This window comes from Bos grunniens, chromosome 6 (assembly GCF_055505025.1).
Source record: "Bos grunniens cultivar Pamir isolate PY7600 chromosome 6, Bosgru_T2T1.0, whole genome shotgun sequence".
Taxonomy (NCBI): Eukaryota; Metazoa; Chordata; class Mammalia; order Artiodactyla; family Bovidae; genus Bos; species Bos grunniens.
The window spans coordinates 36,943,949-36,965,864 of record NC_141170.1 but is presented as its reverse complement, the minus strand read 5'-3'; the positions used below and the strand labels follow the sequence as shown (position 1 = coordinate 36,965,864).

The 21,916-nt window shown below is 36.2% G+C and overlaps 1 protein-coding gene across 12 annotated transcripts in view; it reads right to left on the bottom strand.

Moving 5' to 3' along the window:
- The window catches only part of EPHA5 (EPH receptor A5), a 405,634-nt gene that overhangs the window by 90,763 nt on the left and 292,955 nt on the right, over positions 1 to 21,916 (bottom strand). For 6 of the 12 annotated variants that reach the window (XM_086407625.1, XM_086407629.1, XM_086407631.1 and 3 more), the window contains one exon: positions 8,883 to 8,988. In XM_086407625.1, the coding sequence (XP_086263751.1) occupies positions 8,883 to 8,988 (106 nt within the window). The remainder of the gene's footprint in view (positions 1 to 8,882; positions 8,989 to 21,916) is intronic. The other 6 variants (XM_086407626.1, XM_086407630.1, XM_086407633.1 and 3 more) reach the window with 1 other exon arrangement.

Here is a 21,916-nt window from a genome sequence, read left to right as displayed (position 1 = left end):
TATGTTATGATTATCTTTTACATTCTTATGTGTCCTACATCTCTATACTTTGAAAAAGATAGATCTTTGCATTAAACAGGGGAAGCATTTAGCAAAGTTTCAACAAGTTAAAAACAATCAAAATTATACGAACAGAATTGAACTCCACAGATAAGATTTTTTTTAAATGTTGGCAAAATGTGTACATCATCAATGAATAGAATCAGTTTAAACCAATGTCTATTAAATTTGCCTCAGGAAAATCAGGTAAAATAGGCGTAAGAATGTGAAAGCAATACTAGGATTTCTCAGTGTCAGTGGAGAGTTCTTGGAGGTGGAGAAGTGGTGTTTGTGAGATACGAGGGGATATTTGAATCCAATGGAATATTTGATCTGGAGGAACACGGAAGAGGATTTACATAGTTGGTCTAAGAATGGCAAAAAAACCCCTAAGAAACAAAGAAGCTTTTTTCCACTAATTAACACACAGATGTCTCAGTTTGCCAATTTGATGATATCTTGCCAATCAGGATGAAAGAGGAGGTATGTAAAGCAAGCGAAAACAAAAATAAAAAAAAAAGCTTAATGGTCTGGCTTGCCTTTCGATCGACCCTGACTCAAGAGAACTCATGACCATCACAGAGATGTGCAACTTAGCAGCAGACCACAAGAACAGGAACAAAAGATAAGTCTTTACATAAATAATCATTGGAAGCATATAATTAAACATAAAATAATAATAAAAACATAATTCTAACATTGTTATCTGCAATACTGATGACTCCAAGAAAGTGGAAAATGCTTATAGACTATTGACAGCAAATGTATGCCAAAGATCGGATACAGAAAAGTTTGTCATTTTTCTGTGAGATTAGGAAGTCAGGAGAGTAAGAAATAAGAAAGAAGCAGGTGGTGAGGGATGATTAAAAGAATTTGGTAAGGAAGATAGCTGGGATATAGTATGTATTGTAGCACTATAACCATCACAGCCATCAGGCAGATCTGAATTCAACACTTCCACACAGCATAATATAAGAATTCAGCTGTTTGAGTCTGAGTTGCTACTCCATTTGAAACATTTATTACTTGCCAGGTTCACACAAGTTTTAAAAAAAGAGCACAGGTCTTGAACAAATGTAGCTTTATCCTGGTGTTTAAAATCATTTGGAACATTTTATTGTTCATTTGCTTCATTTCTCAGCAGTAAGTATATTCCTAGACATGGCTCAGGAAATTAACTGAATTTTTTGTTGAATAGGTGGTCTACCCTTTGGCATAGGGCAGTGCTATTGATTTTGTCTGCAGAGCTGGCTCTTAGGCTCCTATGAAAGCCTGTGCTATCATGGACTCTGAAAGATGTGGTGAGGTTCCCAGAAACCTAGAAGGGTTTTCTTCCAGAGCCCAGCATCTTCTGGTATGACAGCATGCTCGCTCTTTCAGATGGGGATCATGTTATAGAAACACAGCTTCAGGCAAACAGAGATTTAAAAAAAAAACAAAACTGTATTTGGCTCTTGTGGTTAGGCTTTTGACCTGTCTTGTGTTTCATAGTACATGAAATATGAACCTCTAGATTCTTGCTAAAATAATTTTCATCTTTGCAAATCAATGAGATTAACTTGCCTCCAGTACCATGAAGAGAGGTTTTCTTTTCAAACGTTTGCCTCAGTATAACTTCCTGAGAGTTGCAGTGATGTTTACATGCTTGATCTGTGAAAAGTCGCAGGTGGGATATTCAATAACGTTGAGCAATTGAGCCAGTAACCCTCTTGGGTTCAGTTTCCTAGGATGATTAACTTCCCACAGTGGGCAATTAGTTGTTGCTATGCTCCCAGTCTTTCTGGCACTACTGTGCCCTGATCCCCATTTGTCTGTTATTAATAAATTATGATCTGGTCTCTAATTATCTTTGATTCAGAGCCTTTGAAGAAAAAAACATGTAATCATGAGAAAATAGAAGGTATAACAACTCCCAGATATTAAATCAATACACATGCTTGGATTTATTAGAGTTTTATAATGTCACATCTATTGCTAATTCATAAAATGTTGAATTTGTTTTTAATGAGCTCTTTTCTAAAATCAGTGATTGCATGTGATTACAAATATTTGTCTATTTACAATTATTTTAAAATAAAATAGTATCTGATTAAAATATTTTGTGTAATACTTTTATCAAAGCTTATCAAGCTCTGAAAGTACATAATCCTAGTTGTTAATGTGCCAAATATATCAACAGATGCACGGTGAGCATAACTTAAGGAGACTGAGAGCGAAGTACAATCATGTTGATGTTATATGATCATTTATAAAACTGAACACTGCTTGATATCACCAGGTATGTCACCATACTGGCATTAGCATGTCCAGATGTCAAATAAATAATGCAAGCTAGTGAAGATTTCTTAATTCCTATGCAATACTTCTTTGACATCATTGAATTTATTTTCTGAATGACACCAAAAGTTTTATTACTTGGGAGAAAGCACATTTATGGTTTAGGTATTTTATTGTGCTTATGTCAGTGTTACTAACATTTTTTTTCCCAAACTATGAACATTAATAGGGGAAAATGAGACAAAGCACTTCAAATACAGATTGATGCCCAGTTTATCTTTAATTCAATAATTTATGAGTCATTCATTCAATTAGGTTATGTGGGAGAGCCACACAGGTTTTTATCCTCTAAATACTCGCTGGTGGGCAGAAGAGAGAACATATTTACTATAATTTGTGGTTGAAAGCATTACATTCCATGAGAAATACTGGTACATTGTTGAGACTTAAGCAGAGGAGAGAATACTTTGGCTAAAGGAATTGAGGAAGGTTTTATGATAGAACAAACAGTTGATGTGAGTCTTGACATGTGAGTGAGGTTTACATATTGAAAGATGAAGTGGGGGATATGAAAAAAGACACTGGGTGAGAGCCTCTCTCTTCATTCTTTGGTCATGTGCTTTGTCTGAGATTGACTCTACTTCAGATTCAGGCATGAGCTCTAAATGTACTGCCATGCAGTATGCCTTCCCATACTGTTCTTAGTTAAGGTCTCAGTGCTACTGATTGATTTACTCTGTGGGGCTGTATATCAGGTTCCTGTCAGAGCCTGTGCCACCTGTGAAGATGCAGGTCAAGAGCTCTAACATGGGGGCTGGATTCAAGTTGGTGACCAGTCCCACTTTAGGAATCCAACAATCATCTGGTCTCCTGCCTCCTCATGGACCACTCCTTCTCTGTCTCCTCTGGATGGATATTCCTCCTTCAATCTCTCTCTCAGTACCTATCAGAGCCCTTGGGCTCTACCTAAATAAGCTCATTTTGATCAGTGCCTTTAAATACCACAATAGTGCCAGAGCATTCCTGAATCATGGATCTTCAATTGCATAGCAGGCAATATTTTAGCATTTGGATCTACAAGAGTCTGTACTTTCAATTTTTAAAAAATCTCTGGAACTTTTTATCTGTATGATCTACAATTATCTTTTTGATAAACCACTTTGAATTTGGCTTCTGTCATATGCAACCAAAGGAACTGAGGTCTAAAACACATATAGTGATAATGCTGAAAAGCTAGTTTCAAGCATATTTTCAAGAGTCTCAAACTCTGGTTTCACTTTGTCAGTTGTCCAATCATTGGATATTTACTGACAACTAACACCAGAATCACTTCATGGGAAATAGATGGGGAAACAGTGTCAGACTTTATTTTTTTGGGTTGCAAAATTACTGCTGATGGTGACTGCAGCCATGAAATTAAAAGACGCTTACTCCTTGGAAGGAAAGTTATGACCAACCTAGATAGCATATTCAAAAGCAGAAACATTACTTTGCCAACAAAGGTCCGTCTACTGAAGGCTATGGTTTTTCCGGTGGTCATGTATGGATGTGAGAGTTGGACTGTGAAGAAAGCTGAACGCCAAAGAATTGGTGCTTTTGAACTGTGGTGTTGGAGAAGACTCTTGAGAGTCCCTTGGACTGCAAGGAGATCCAACCAGTCCATTCTAAAAGAGATCAGTCCTGGGTGTTCTTTGGAAGGACTGATGCTAAAGCTGAAACTCCAGTACTTTGGCCACCTTATGCGAAGAGTTGACTCATTGGAAAAGAATCTGATGCTGGGATGGATTGGGGGCAGGAGGAGAAGGGGATGACAGAGGATGAGATGGCTGGATGGCATCACTGACTCGATGGACATGAGTTTGGGTGAACTCTGGGAGTTGGTGATGGACAGGGAGGCCTGGCATGCTGCGATTCATGGGGTTGCAAAGAGTCGGACACGACTGAGTGACTGAACTGAATTGAACTGAACACCAGAATATGTGTTCAACACAAACACATATCTATCAGGGCAGACACACGTAAAATGATGAACTTAAGTTTTGAGTGAAAACAGAAGTGAAATTAACTAGCTTTCACAAAACCAGGAATGGCCAAGGGGGTGGTGACATTTGATATGTATGATTCTAGAACAGACATAATTTACCACGTATAATTTTCAAGTGTATAATGAAGGGAAAATTTACTATAACCCAATATGTTTTTTTCTTATTAGTTAATTATTCATTTTGGCTACATTGAGTCTTTTACTTTTGCATGGGTTTTCTTTAGTTGCAGTGAGCAGGGGCTTCTCTTTGCTGCAGTGCACAGACTTCTCATTGCAACGGCTTCTCTTATTGCAGAGGTCAGGCTCTGGAGCACATGGGCTTCAGTAGTTCCGGCTCACAGGGTCTAGAGCATGGGCTCAGTAGCTGTGGTGCACGGGCTTACCTGCTCTGCAGCATGTGGGATCTTCCCAGACCAGGGACCAAACCTATATCCCCTGCCACTGGTAGGTGGATTCTTATCCACTGCACCACCAGGGAAGTTGCTAACCCAATATGTTCTTTAATTTACTTTAGGGTCAAAATATCACTGAGATTAATTTCTAAGGGTTATTTTATTCATATTATGTCAGTTTAGAAAGTTTTTAAATGTTAATACTATTATTTTTAGCAGTAGAAACCCACTGGCTTCACATACAAGAGTTCAGAGTTTCACCAAAATCATATAGTTGAATGATATAAGTCATAGGAAAGTTAAATAGTGAAGAGTAAGGATCTTAGAGTTAGAGCTGTGCCCAAGACCCAGGCCCTTATCAACTAACTATATAATTTATATTCTAGACATTGTCCTAAGGTGAGAGAACCTGCCGATAAAAATCCCTGTCATTCTGAAGCTTATATTCAAGTATGGGAGACAGAAAATAAACCAAATAGATACAAATATACACACTTTCTTCCGCATTGCAGGCAGACTCTTCACTGACTGAGCCACCAGGCAAAACAAAATATACACACAAATATTAATATGTATATTATAATGGCAATGGGTACTGTAATGAGCCAAATCAGGCTAAGGAAGATCTGATGCACAGAGGAAGAAATCATGGGCCGTTATTTTAGAAAACTCAATTGAGAGAATGAGGTTAAACAAAGAAAGAAGGAGAAAGTCCTGTTTTTTTCTGGGGCAAAAGAGTTTTAGACAGTGAGAAGAGCCAGTGCAAAAGCCTTACAGTTTGGCTATTTTTACAATATTCAAGAAACATCAAGGAGATAACTTTTATGAAGTATAAATTGGAGATAGAGCTAATAAGGAGATACAGAGTTGTGAGATATTACATTTGAAGTCCTTGGAACAGTGCCTACTAGCAGGTCATATGTCATTCATCTAGAAAATATTAAACTTACTGTTATCAATATTATTATTGTGTACTTCCACTAGGCAAAGATGCTTCTCTGAAGGTTTTAGGATACTTCATACTCTATACAAAGGATTCATTTCAGAAGCTATTGTGCTTTTACATAAAATGTCGGCAGAGCTCTGGCACTTGTCTGATCTAAATACATACAGATAACAGTAATATATTTGCAATATATCAAATTTAAGTCTATATCACCACTGAGAAGTTAAATTATTTTTAATTAAAAGACATTTTAATCAGGAGCAAATATCTGGTTTATAAAATATTCAAGAAGTTAAAAGGTGATCAAAGAGAATAAGTTCAAAGTGAGGGTGGAGTCTAAATGCTATTATATTTTTGTGTATTAATCATATTTTAACACAAGGAGAAATATGTATAATTCAATGTCAGTGTCCTCGATCATTCCTAGTACAGACTTTCAGTAATTTGTTAGTGCTTTAAAGATAATTCCCCAAATTTTTGTTAGGTTTTGTCCACATCTCTTAATTTAGTTTTTCTTTTATTTGACAAAACTTCATTAATTCAATATACTCCAGGTACTACAAGGTAGATAAGATTTTCTTAGTCCCAACAAAAATTGCCTTGAATGATATAGGAAAAGTCCCATTAGACTAGTATCATTTAACTTCTAAATAAGTCTGTTTAAGTTCATGAAAAGCAAAATAAAATAGCCGGAGATATTTCTATCATAAGTCAAATGCTCCTTGAAATTCAAGATTGCACATCCAACAAAATGAAGTAATTAAAGTTTCATGCCCAAAATTTGCTGGTAAATAAATATAAATCTCAGATTAATTTTTAGTAAAGTGTATTTTCCTTTAACCTGAAAATTCCTAGTCTCAACATCACAGTCTGTGTAATTAAAAAGAATTAATATGAATGAACAGTGTCCAAATTATAATTGCTGATATTTTTTAAAAAGTAATACACTTTTGCAATATACTAGATCCAAAATTATCAAGAGTTGGGTTTAATAGTGCTGAAAATTAAGCTTCTTTTCCTAGGGGTAGATATAATTTTAATTCAACTGAGAAATACACTAGATATTTCTAGACACTAAAATTTAGTTATTCTTGTATGATAGTTTCTGATGCATGTGGAATTTGTGTACCTGTGTGCATGCACACTAAAGCTATACTGTTCTTCAGTTACCAAACAGTAGGTATACTGAAACTTCTCTCACTTTGTCTAATGCTGCAGATGTAACAAAGTGAATTGCTTTTAAGTCAGTTTTATATATATTAAGGAAAAAATGAGGGCGGGGGACAGTGTTTGATTCATATATAGGTCAGCGAGGATCCCTAGCTGAATGTCATCAGTAAATTCACATTAACAATACTTAGGTTACATAGATAAACTGTACGTCTACAGTAAAATGCTTCTTATATTTTATCTGTTCTCTAATAAATCTTTAAACACACAAACGTATTGGTCTCTAGACCTTGCCCCTTTCCTCCATTTTTATTCAGTAGACTAGACAAATAATATCTTCTTATGATCCCCATGTGCCTATACATGAGTAACGCTTCTGGATCTACTGGAAAGGAAGAGGCTAACCAGTATCTCAGTCACAAGTAAATAACTGATATCACAAACCTGCAAATGTATGATAGTCAACCACCCTTTTGGGTAGAAAAGACAGATTATATCATCATAGTTGTTTTAGTAGTTACAATTTACTCAATTCAATTACCTTACTTGATCAAAATCTGAGCAAAGTTTTTATGACAAGACTGGTGGAATTAGCTTCTCTTCCAGAAAGCAAAGACAAAAGTAGAGCATTCTCCCTAAGTGACTTCAGAGAGAATAGATCATTGGGGCACAATCCACCCAGGCTCTGGCTTGAGCAGGGCTGGCAGTCCTCAATAGAACACAGACTGCTTCCCAGCTAGCAATTCTGAAAGTGAATCACTGCTATTCTAATAGTAAAAGTAAGCAACAATTTCTTAAGAAAACTTTGAACACTCTTAAATGAATAAGAACTAGAAGAAAGAGAATTCTGGGGAAAGAAAAAGCATGTTTAAAGGAAGTAACAATGTTTTATCAAATTTATTTTATGAAAATAAAGTGTTTCGACTATAATTTAAAGATGTAGTCATAACTCTTTTTGTAATACAATATGCAGGATACTGAAAATGCCTAATTCCATATATTTATCAGTTGAATAGGTGCCAAAAAGTCAAAAGTAAATGAGTAAAATAGTACAAAATCAATATGAATATTGATTTCTTGACTTTTTTTGAATCGTATATTTTCAAATATTTCTTTAGGTTTAATACTTTCATGAAGACTTATCAGGTTTTCTGTAATAGTCTAACATCAGAACATTTTCAAATGGACAGCTCTCATTACTGAATATCCCTTCCAACAGTGGCCTGGATGAAAAATGGAAATATGTTTGTTGCAGGAATAGAAAATACTCATGCTTTTATTTATTTTTTTAGAAAGATTGATTATGCTTTGATCAATGTCAGGAAACAGCTTCCTCATGAGCTCTTGTTGGGGGCTTTGCCTCTTTGTTCAAAGTGAAAAATGTAGATATTTAATGCACACATTAATGTATATATTGATATAAACATTCAATAAAATTCACTATATACACTCTGATTGACATATTCAGGTTGAAATCATCCAGAAACTGAATTTAAATGCAGTCATAAAAATGGGGTGGTTATTTCTCAAAATGCCTGTTTGTCAGAGTGTCTACTTTGTATCTATCACCCTATTAGGATAGAACACTGGCTAAACTGGAATTATTAGTCTTATTCTTCTCAAAAAATAAGCACAGACACAGGCCTTCCTAAACACTAAAATTGAAACCTTTGAGAGGATATATTGATAAATGCTTTTAAAAGGCAAAAAATAAAACTCAGGTTAAAATAAACTATATCAGGAAAAGATATGGTTATATTAACAACCTAATAAATAATAACATGTTAATACTATTCGTGTGAAGAGAATATACCTGGAAAAGAGAAATTGTGTGCTTAAAAGTTAGCACTCACATGGACAAGGTAAAACTTAAGAAATATATCCTACATAGAGGCTATCTAATGATATATCACTTGCCTGATTTGTTTTGGGATGTGATTAACAGTCAAACGGTCAGATCAAGGTAAGGCAGAGATCAGCTGCAAAAGTTCAGAAGCACAGCTTCCTGTCTTACCTTCCACTGAGGAGGAAGCCGATAACCACTGCCAACAAAATGACTCCCACTGTCACAGACACAGCAATTATAGGAATCTGGCTTTGATCGCTGGATGCTGCAACTGCTGATAGGAGACAGAGAAAATAGAGCCTGTGGTTAAAGTGATCATATGCATTCAAATAAGAGCTGCTTAATAGTCAGTAATCAATGCACAGTTTAAGCAATTCACCCACATTTGGCTGAGATTTCCCCCTAATATCTCTTCTCAACCATGTGTAATTGAAAAGACATTTTTAGGAGAAAATATTTATTTTCCAAATGGAAATTTGGAAGACCAACTAAGTCACTGATTATTTCTTTGTCATCATAAAAAATGAATGTCATTGTTCACATAGTATTCATTTAGCAATCTTAGGCTTGCAAGAAAAAAATTGGAACTTAGTCTTTAATTTCAAACACCTCCTAAATAGGAGATAATAAGTATATGAGATTTGATATTTTTAGAGTTTGCATGTGGCTGTTCTCTAGGAAAAAAATACCTCATTATCTTAGATAGGACTTTTTATTAGAGACATCAGTTGAAATGTCCAAAATGATGTGGCTATGACCTCATATGATATCACTATTATCAATATAATTTTAAAAATCAATATTTCAAGGAGAATATTATCACTAAATATACCTCCATTATTGGGACCACATTTTCAAAAATATCAATATCATTTAGAATTTTAAGTCTAAATTAAGATTAAGTTTGTTTACACAATCTTTTTTAATACATGTATTTAGATGAAATATTTTATATTTTAATAATATAATTACCATAATAAGAGGAATATGGACATAATCAGATAGTTGCATCTAAATAAAGCAAATAAATTTTTATTTTGTGCTGATAACTAAAACTAAGTTGATTAAAATAAGAAACCTATAGAGCAAAATATATTTTATTAATGTTCTCAAGAAACCCTCAGTGGGATATTTGGCATGCTTATTGGGTAATGACATTATATTTTGATAAATTCAGAGTAAACTTAGATAAGTTCACCTCCATGATAACAAATTTTAAGTCACCAAAGCTAATAACAACTATACTTCCTGTTTTGTTTTTTTACAATCTCTCTGATCTTGGCCCTATCAATATTTTTGGACATTCATATATTTCCCCTTTGAGGCTTGTCACCTCTCCATTGATTCTTTCAACCAAAATTGACTGATTCTCTGACAACCTTCTTACACAGATCTACATTTTCACCCTTTTAGAACAGTCTTCAAGAGTCCAATATTGACAACAACTGGTTCATGGATGGGAAAAACTATTATTTACAATCTAAATCTGTACTCTTCCTCTCCCTTTTCTTGGATAACAACAGTTGCAATAGAAAGTCTCTTTACCCTGCTTTTTCCTGTTGTGATACTGAGATGCATGGTAGAGAATTTATTACCAGTGAGCAGTATAAACGTGGTAGGGCAAAGCTACCCCACTATCATAGGTAGTAGCCTCCCCCAAGATTAGCTTTATTAATTTTCAAATTCAAATTACTTTTTTCTTCCTCAGTTCTTTAAATCTTCTTTAGGCAGGTGGCACTGTTTCTAGAGAAAACCATGAAGACTTGGTCCAAATAATCTCAATGTTATTTCATTTGGACTTCAAAGCTTTTGATCCTCTCTTTTAATTTCCTTACAAAGTCATGCTCATAATGAGTCTTCCTCATTTTCTCAGTAGAATAATCCATTCCCACCTCCTACATTTTAGAAATGTTAAATTTTATAGATTAAAAAAGACTGATCAAGTCTGAATTCCATGGTTAAATATAATAGCATACCTTTCTTTTGCTTTACCTAACTCCACTGTTTGAATTTTTCCTGTCTCTTCCAAGGCACTGATCTTTAAAATCTCCCTCTGGGGGAAAATTTTCATTTCCTTACAGTCTGCTTCTTTGCTATCTACAAGCCTATGAGATAATTTCTCTTGGGGACAACAAATTCTTATACCTAAATTTACTGATATTATTAATTTAAATTGAGTCTGAAAACAGCTCCAGCATTTACTATACATATGGATTAAGGCAAATTATTTAACCTTGTAAAGTCTCATTTCATTAATCCCCAGAGAGGGATAATTTCCAGGGATCGTTATATATATATATTTTTTTTTTTTGCTTAGAGATAACTCTTAGCATAGTGCTTCAACTATTGCCAGCCTTATTTAAACAGGAGATATAATATATACATATTATCTCCTGTTTTATCCATCATTCTTATTCTCTCCTATTTTTCAGCATCCTGATTGACTCATTTAGAACCAGCCTCACTGATTTAACACACACGAGTCTGAGCAAGTTCTGCGAGATGGTGAAGGACAGGGAAGCCAGGCAAACTGCAATCCATGGCGTCGCAAAGAGTCGGACATGAATTAGTGACTGAAAAACAACCTCTTCTAAGAACCAACATTATTAATTTTTTTCTGAAACTTTTCTTCTTCTGCCTTTGAGTTCTGTGCATGATATGATATCTGTCAAATGCAATGAGCAACTCTCCATTTACTTCACAAAGTGAAAGTCAAAGTGTTAGTCGCTCAGTCATGTCTGAATCTTTGTGACCCCATGAACTATGCAGCCCACCAGGCTCCTCTGTCCATGGAATTCTCCAGGCAAGAACACTGGAGTGGGTTGCCATTTCCTTCTCCAGGGGATCTTCTGGACCCAGGGATTAAACCCAGGTCTCCTACATAGCAGGTATATTCTTTACCATCTGAGCCATCAGGTAATCCCCTATTTACCCTACCATACACTATAATGAGGTATTTGATCTTGTTGAACATACACTCCATCTTTAAAACTCTCCTTCTCTTGGTTTCTATACATGAGATGAGCTGATTTCTCTTTCTCCCGCTCTGAAACACTGCTTTGTCAGTTCTACTGATGCTCTTCCCATATTTTACGTGTGAACAATTCTTCATGAATGCTGGTTCTTTATCCTGCTCACTTCTTTCTTTCTGTCTCTTTCCATCTTACCTCTTTTTCTTCCTGTCTCTTATAGATATTTCTTTGCTCATGGCATCAGTTAACTAAAAGTTGAGTCAGATATGACAGAGCGACTGAACAAAATAAGCTGAAGAGTCCCACATTTATATCTCCAACTCTTATTTCTCATTAAAGGATCATTCTATTAAAAAAAAAAAAACTGTTTCCATTTATTTGGATTTTATTTTCACATAAAAATAAACACGTTTAAAAAACTGATTCTTGGGCTTCCCTGGGGGGCTCTGTGGTAAAGACTCCACCTATCAATGCAGAAGACACAGGTTCAATCCCTGATCCGAAAGGATACCACGTGCCATGGAGTGACAGAGCCTGTTGGCTGCAACTATTGAGCCTGTGATCTAAAGCCTGGGAGCTGCAACTACTGAGTCCACATGCTGCAGCTATTAAAGCTCATGTGCCCTCAGGCCCATGCTTTGCAACGAAAGAAGCCACCCCAATGAGAAGTGCACTTACTGCAACTACAGGGTAGCCTCCGCTTGCTGTAAGTAGAGAAAAGTACACATAGCAATGAAGACAGTGTAACTGAAAATAAATAAATAAAAATAAAAATTGACTCTTAAACCACATCCACCCTCAAAGGCATTTAAAAATATTATCTAAATAAAAGGGCTTCCCTAGCGGCTCAAACGGTAGAGAATCCACCTCCAGTGTGGGAGACCTGTGTTCAGTCCCTGGGTTGAGGAGATCCCCGGGAGGAGGGCATGGAAACCCACTCCAGTATTCTTGCCTGGAGAATCCCCATGGACAGAGGAGCCTAGTGGGCTACAGACTGTGGGTCCTAAAGAGTTGGACAGGACTGAGTGATTAAGCACAGCATATGTAAATAAACAAACTAAATAAATCTAACAAACTAGGCTAGTTTTGTCTCTTTCTGATTTAAGTAGAATTGAATTTTTCTTGATTCCTGCTGCTGCTACTGCTGCTAAGTTGCTTCAGTCGTGTCCGACTCTGTGCGACCCCAGAGACTGCAGCCCACCAGGTTCCCCCGTCCCTGGGATTCTCCAGGCAAGAACACTGGAGTGGGTTGCCATTTCCTTCTCCAATGCATGAAAGTGAAAAGTGAAAGTGAAGCCGCTCAGTTGTACCCGACTCTAGTGACCCCATGGACTGCAGCCTACCAGGCTCCTCCATCCATGGGATTTTCCAGGCAAGAGTACTGGAGTGGGGTGCCATTGCCTTCTTGACTCCTACTTAGTCTTAATTACCAAATATGTTTTGTTTCTCTTCTATGTTTCTCCCCATGTATTACTTTTTTTTTCATTAACTATTCACCTATTTGATCAAAGTTGCTGAAGTATGGTTCACAGGTGTTTTGATTCAGATTTGCTGGAGTATGGTTCATAGGTCCTTTAAGTGCTCCCTTTGACTTCTAGGTATTCACATGAAGCATCTAAAAATATCACTTTGATCATGTTTCTCGAAACAAAATGTTAATAGACACCCACTGCCTATGGAAAAATAGTGTCATATTAGAAGGGCATTCAATAGCCCTCCTAATCTGACTCTAACAAATCCTTCTGGTCTCAATGTGCCAGTTTGGGACACTGAGAGATACTTTATTGGCAGAAATAGGTGTGATTAATCAGAAGTAAAGATAAAAACAGGACAATTTCAGACTAACAAAAGTATTAATTTTGAGGGAAAAAATGGGTGCTGAGAAGTATGAAATGTTTCATTTTTAGCAATTTCCAAGAAGTCTAACTTAATGGGCTAAAATATGGGAGAGTATTTTGCATTAAAACAAGTATTAATGGCATGCCAAAAATTTTAAAAATTATTTAAATTAGTACATTTTGTGAAAACACTTTGCAAGCAACGTCAAATCAGAAACATTCACATTTACCTGTTTATATTTACTGCCCACTGAAATCATATCTATTTATATAATGAAAAATTTAACAAAATAGCTGTGAGGAATAATTTTTAAAATATATTTACATTTATTTTTTAAAAGCTTGAAGTATTTTTCATGTTTCTTGATGGGCTAAAAGTATTGATTATTTAATTTGCACTGATTAATTAATTTGAGTTATCTCAAATTAACTCTTGAGATAATTTAAGACTTTTATTATTTATTTCTTTGTTTGACTGACAGCATCAATAATATTCCAAAACATCAACTAAATTGAAAATAAATAGAATTTATAGGATACTGTCAATGCCTTCATAATTGTTTATTCTCTATCAGTGGTCAAAAAACGGTAAGCACAGTATGATTTATGATTATCCTTTTACATACTGTTAAAATTTTAGTATTTAAAGATATGAATTTTAGTCATTAATATTGCTTATTTTCTTATATATATTTATTAAGAACTGGTTGGTTAATAATGTAGTTCTTGAAAAATAGTGGAGGTATATTTTGGGAATGCTTAAAAGCAAATTTTGCAGCAATGAAACATATTACTATTAAAAGGATGCTAATTATGAAAATTAATGTTCTTTAGTAAATAATAATGCTTCCTTTTGCTAATTATTATATATTTGCATCATCTCTGGAAACTTTAAGATAGCAACTATTGAGAAATTGTGTTGTGTTCCCTTATTTTGCTTCCTCACTTCTGGTTGCAAATCCATATCACATAAATATTCTCTAGATAAATTGAGACATATATGAATCACTGAGTTTAATCACTGAGGCTAAAGAGATTTGTTAGAGACAGATTACAAGGGTTTTCTAAGGCCAGGCTGAGAATTTAGGATTTTCTCACACATAAATATATACCTATTAACTTTCTTGATCAGGATAAGCTGATCAAAGTTATAACTTTTGATTTGTAGTGAGTACACAGGAATTAGTAGGGAAATTTAAAGCATCATGGCAGACAAATAAGCACAAGAAAAGATTTGGACCATCATTGGCTGTTACAGATTTCAATTAAATCAACAATGAGATATTGCTACCCACCTGTCCAAAATGACAAAATAAAACAGTGACATTATAAAATGTTGATAATAATGTGGAGAAATTGATCACTCATACATTGGTGGTGGGCATGTAAAATGGTACAGCCACTAAGGAAAAAAGTTTGGCAGTTTCTTACGAAAATAAACGTGCAATTACCATACAACTCCAGTAACTGTACTCTTAGATAGTTATCCCAGGGGAATTAACGTTTAGGTTGAGACAAAAATATATACATGAATGTTCATAGCATTTTTATGTTAATAGCAAAACTGTTAATGTTAATAGCAAAAACTGGTATCAGCCCAGATATCTTTCAATAGGTGAATGTTTAAAGAAACTATGGTACATATTTATCATGGCATCAGTTCAGTTCAGCTGAACTGATGCCATGATAAATATGAGTGTGTGACTCAGCTGTGTCTGACTCTTTTCGAGCCCATGGAGTACAGCATACCAGGCTTCCCTGCCCATCATCAACCCCTGGAGCTTGCTCAAATTCATGTCCATCGAGTCGGTGATATCATCCAATCATCTCATCTTCTGTAATCCCCTTCTCTTGCTGCCTTCAATCTTTCCTAGGATCAGAGTCTTTTCCAAGGAGTCAGTTCTTCCCATCAGATGACCAAATTATTGGAGTTTCAGATTCACCATCAGTCCTCCCAATGAATATCATGGTACTGCTCAACAATGAAAAGGAACAGACTTCATATGCACAACCTGGGTGAATCTACAGGGTATTAGACTGAATGAGAAAAAAGTCCAAACTCAAAGGGAATGTACTATATGATTCCATTTTCAAGCATTTTTAAAATGTCAAAATTTTAGAAATGTATATTTAGAAATTTATGTCTCTGGGACTTCTCTGATGGTCCAGTGGTTAAGAATCTGCCTGGCAATGCAGGGGAAGTTGGTTTGATCTCTGGCTGGGGAACTAAGATCCCACATGCTGCAGGGCAGTGAAGCTTGTGGTGCTACAACTAAAGCAGCCATGCACTACAATGAAAGATTTCTCATGATGCAATGAAGATCTTACGGCACACCTAAGACCTGGTGCCGCCAAGCAAATAAATACATTCTTTTTAAAGAAATTAGTGGTTGCCAGAGATTAGTTATTGGGCAAGAGTTGTTCCTGAAGGCCGTGGTTGTGGTTATAAAAGGGCAACAAGAGAGATCCTTGTGAGGTTGATACTATTCGATATCTTGACTGTGATGCTAGCTACACAAACCCTCACAAGTGACCAGATTATACATAACTTAATACACACGTCTGCACACTCACATACAAAGGAGTACAAGGAAATGTAAGACTTCATCAATTCCAATATCCTAGTTATATTATAACTTTGCAAAGTGTTAAAGAGCTCTCTTTAACTTCCTTACAAAGTCATGCTCATAATGAGTCTACCTCTTTATTTTCTGTAGACTAATCCGTTCCCACCTCCCACATTTTAGAAATGTTAAACTTTATACATAAAAGAGCCTGATCAAGTCTGAATTCCATGATTAAATATAACTCCATATCCTTCTGTTGCTTTACGTAACTCCACTGTTATAATTCTTCCTGTCTCTTCCAAGACACTGACCTCTAAAGATCTTCCTTCAGGGTCGTCCCAGTGCACCAGCCCCATATACCTGTGGCAGATTCATGTTGATATATGGCAAAACCAATACATTATTGTAAAGTTAAAAAAAAAATATCTTGCTTCAGAGGGAAAATTTCATTTACTTACAGGCTGCTTCTCCACTACCTACAAGCCTAAACAGATAATTTCTCTTGGGGACAACAAATTCTTATACTTAAAATTACTGATATTATTAATTTAAACTGAGTCTGAAAACAGGTCCAACATTTACTATACATATGTATGGAAGTCAGGATTTGAAATAGCTCAACCGGAATTCCATCACCTCCACTAGTTTTGTTCATAGTAATGCTTTCTAAGGCCCACTTGGCTTCACATTCCAGGATGTCTGGCTCTAGGTCAGTGATCACACCATCATGATTATATGGGTTGTGAAGATCTTTTTTGTACAGTTCTTCTGTGTATTCTTGCCATCTCTTCTTAATATCTTCTGCTTCTGTTAGGTCCATACCATTTCTGTCCTTTATCGAACGCATCTTTGCATGAAATGTTTCCTTGGCATCTCTAATTTTCTTGAAGAGATATCTAGTCTTTCCCATTCTGTTGTTTTCCTCTATTTCTTTGCATTGATTGCTGAGGAAGGCTTTCTTATCTCTCCTTGTTATTCTTTCAAACTCTGCATTCAGATGCTTATATCTTTCCTTTTCTCCTTTGCAATATGCCGGCAAATTTGGAAAACTCAGCAGTGGCCACAGGACTGGAAAAGGTCAGTTTTCATTCCCATCCCAAAGAAAGGCAATGCCAAAGAAAGATCAAACTACTGCACAATTGCACTTATCTCACATGCTAGTAAAGTAATGCTCAAAATTCTCCAAGCCAGGCTTCAGCAATATGCGAACAACGAACTTCCAGATGTTCTAGCTGGTTGTAGAAAAGCCAGAGGAACCAGAGATCAAATTGCCAACATCCACTGGATCATGGAAAAAGAAAGAGAGTTCCAGAAAAACATATATTTCTGCTTTATTGACTATGCCAAAGCCTTTGACTGTGTGGATGACAATAAACTGTGGAAAATTCTGAAAGAGATGGGAATCCCAGACCGCCTGACCTGCCTCTTGAGAAACCTGTATGCAGGTCAGGAAGCAACAGTTAGAACTGGACATGGAACAACAGACTGGTTCCAAATAGGAAAAGGAGTACGTCAAGGCTGTATATTGTCACCCTGCTTATTTAACTTATATGCAGAGTACATCATGAGAAACGCTGGGGTGGAGGAAGCACAAGCTGGAATCAAGACTGCCGGGAGAAATATCAATAACCTCATATATGCAGATGACACCACCCTTATGGCAGAAAGTGAAGAGGAACTAAAAAGCCTCTTGATGAAGGTGAAAGTGGAGAGTGAAAAAGTTGGCTTAAAGCTCAACATTCAGAAAAATAAGATCATGTCATCTGGTCACATCACTTCATGGCAAATAGATGGGAAAACAGTGGAAACAGTGTCAGACTTTATTTTTCTGGGCTCCAAAATCACTGCAGATGGTGACTGCAGCCATGAAATTAAAAGACGCTTACTCCTTGGAAGGAAAGTTATGACCAACCTAGATAGCATACTGAAAAGCAGAGATATTACTTTGTCAACAAAGGTCTGTCTAGTCAAGGCTATGGTTTTTCCAGTGGTCACATATGGATGTGAGAGTTGGACTGTGAAGAAAGCTGAGCGCTGAAGAATTGATGCTTTTGTACTGTGGTGTTGGAGAAGACTCTTGAGAGTCCCTTGGACAGCAAGGAGATCCAAACAGTCCACCCTAAAGGAGATCAGTCCTGGTTGTTCACTGGAAGGACTGATGCTGAAGCTGAAACTCCAATACTTTGGCCACCTCATGCAAAGAGTTGACTCATTGGAAAAGACTCTGATGCAGGGAGGGATTGGGGCCAGGAGCAGAAGGGGACGAGAGAGGATGAGATGGCTGAATGCATCACTGACTCGATGGCCGTGAGTTTGACTGAACTCTGGGAGTTGGTAATGGACAGGGAGGCCTGGCGTGCTGCAATTCCTGGGGTCGCAAGGAGTTGGACACGACTGAGCGACTGAACTGAACTGAACTGATGTGTGGAAGTCACTCAATTGTGTCTGACACTTTGCTCCCCCTGGACTATAGCCCACCAGGCTTCTCTCCATGAAATTCTCCAAGCAAGAATACTGGAATGGGTTGCCATTCCCTTCTCCAGGGGATCTTCCTGATTCAGAAATTGAATCCAGGTCTCCTACACTGCAGGCAGATTCTTAACTGTTTGCGACACCAGGGAAGATACCATAAATCCCGCGATGTTGTATTTGAAGACTGTTTTAGAAATAATACAGTAGTATGTGAAGAATTAAATTATAATATCAAGTAAATAATTCCTCATTAAAACAACTGAAGCGTTTTCACAAAATATTACACAAATAGTTGTCAAATGAATGGCATACAACACAAATGCTATAGAAGTCGAAATGAAGTTTTATTTTAACTGTATCTTTTGATGTGTAGGGAGTTAATAACAAATTTAAAAATAATGAACAAAACTATTATCTGACAAGCTTCCCAGGTGGCACTAGTCATAAAGAATGGCTTGCCAATGAGCAAAGAGATGCAGGTTTGATCCCTGGGTTGGGAAGATCCCCCGGAGTAGTAAATGGCAGCCTGCTCCAGTATTCTTGCCTGGAAAATTCCAAGCAATTGGAATCGGACAGAGGAGTCTGGTGGGCTACAGTCCATGGTGTTGCAAAGAGTCGGACATGAATGAGTGATTGAACACACTCACACTATTCTAAAATGGTTCTTGATATAAACATTCTAATTTTCAGAATTAGACTGTGCTTTTATCCCCTGGGGAGAAGTTTCATGTATTACTCATGTCAATTTCTCTAGGGTCTAGCAAAGCCAACATATAATAGAGGTTCAACACATTCTTGCTGTATTGTATACAGCTTTCTACATGAAGGCCAAAGGGGATTGGTATGTAACAGATACTTGATACAAAGAAAAATTCATTCTTAAAATGCTTGCATATACATGTATACATATTCAAGTAAAAATAAAATTCCACACTAAAGTTAAGAGGGAGTACAGAATACATCCCTAAAAGAGTTTCATTATCTAGTAATAAAAACACTAAAATCTGATTTTGTAATAAAAACATTCATGTGACATTTCTTTCCCTCTAGAAATTACGTAGGAAAAATTTAAAAGAAGACAATTTCAGGTGAGACTCTGTAAAACTATATGGAAAATGACCTCATATTGTTTGTCTCAGTGATCAGATTGATGGGTATTGGCATCCTGGAAACTACTATACAAAAAAAAGGAGGGAGGAGTTTATCAAATAGTCTAAAGAAAAACTAATTGCTGAACATGCCAATCTCTTAAAACTAAGTATAATTCTGTAATGTTTTAAAGTGACACTTTTCATTTGTAGAGTTGTCTGAGCACTAGAGCATAGTGTGAAACACAATGTACCCTACGGCTTTGTTCCCAGAGTTGGTAAACCACATAAGCATAAATAGAAACAAGGCCTTTGAGGGTGGCCAGAGTCACCAACTCGATGGACATGAGTTTGGGTAAACTCCAGGAGTTGGTGATGGACAGGGAGGCCTGGCATGCTGTGATTCATGGGGTCAAATGAAGGCTAAGTGCCGAAAAATTGATGCTTTTGAACTGTGGTGTTGGAGAAGACTCTTGAGAGTCCCTTGGACTGCAAGGAGATCCAACCAGTCCGTTCTGAAGGAGATCAGCCCTGTGATTTCTTTGGAAGGAATGATGCTAAAGCTGAAACTCCAGTACTTTGGCCACCTCATGCGAAGAGTTGACTCATTGGAAAAGACTCTGATGCTGGGAGGGATTGGGGGCAGGAGGAGAAGGGGACGACAGAGGATAAGATGGCTGGATGGCATCACTGACTCGATGGACGTGAGTCTGATTGAACTCCGGGAGTTGGTGATGGACAGGGAGGCCTGGCATGTTGCGATTCATGGGGTCGCTTAGAATCGGACGCGACTGAGCAACTGAACTGAACTGAAAGAGTCAGACACGACTGAGTGGCTGAACTGAACTGAACTGAACTGAGAGTATGTAACACACATTTCGTCATAAATCCAGATCAGTATTCAAGGTACAAGAGTAAATAATTAATTCATTGCCAATATTATGGAAATTTCCTAATTACCTTTATTCATATCAAACATATTTAAAAACTTTTCTAAACAGTATCAAATGTTTAAATTTCAATAGGTCAGTTAAACTTCAGACAAGGGACTGTCCTTGAAAGGAAATAAAATAATTTATCTTTTTTCCACAATGGCACCCTAATTATATAAAATCAAGTGAAGCAATATTTAGAAAGTTACTGTTAAAGTAATAAAAGTTATTTTCTAGATAATTCAGTTAAACATGCTTTAAGCAGAAATATATCTTCATTTTCTTAAGATTTGTATTATATAGGTTTACAAAAACTGAAATTTAATAATTCTTCTAATCATCATTTCCCTTTCTGCCATCAGGTCTTTATTTTCACGTTTTGTGACCATATCATTTCTCTCTGTAGCTTCATGTGTTGTGTTGCTTCCTTCCTTCTGGCTTTTCCACTGCTGAATTGTACTAGGCTGCAACTTACACTCTGTGTATTGTGCTACTTTACATGGCACCTTCAATACCCTTAACATTCGAAAAGAGTCTACTCTCTGTTTCTTATAGAATCTTTTTTTTTCCTACTCCTTATTTTCTTGTGGTTGGAGAAAAAGCTTCTCTCTGGGTGTGGCAGAAAGAATTATGGTTACTCCCTCCTCTCCAAGGTGTCTGAGTCTCAATATCAAGAACCTGTAAATATATTACATGGCAATAGGGAATTAAATTACAGATGAAATGAAAAAAAAAATCATTTCAAAGTAAATCTGATAACTATGTTCTCATTACGTTGGTATTCAGAGGAAGGAAATATGTGTCTTATATTCTTCTTTTTACAATCACTAATTCTTACATAACTTGACTTTAAAAATATATATATATGTATGTATTATATATGTTCAAACATATACATTTACACATATTTGACATTTCACACTACTTGTTATTTTCTTCCTAACAAGACTTTAGTAGTGTCTTTTCTTTCATCTATAAATATAACAAATTATTGCCTTCTGCTAAGTCTGCTTTTAATGTGTGCTTTAGTACAAGTAAATCTAAATATTTACTTGACTTTAAAGAAAAAGCTTTCTGCTATTTTTACTATTTTATGGGGAAAAAAAGGCACAAGAAAGGTTTTTACAGAAATATTTCCAGACCTGCACTCAGAGTTGCTGCCAGAGATTTTGATTTTGATTTTTTTAAACAATCAAGTTGGTTCCTGAAAGCACCATTTTCTTGCCAAACTCAATACTAATGAAAGTTCTCTGTGGAATTTTCATAGAAAGACTAAGCTGAGTAGGGTAGTTCAATAAAACAAGTAAAAAGTAAATGGCAATAATTCAATAAA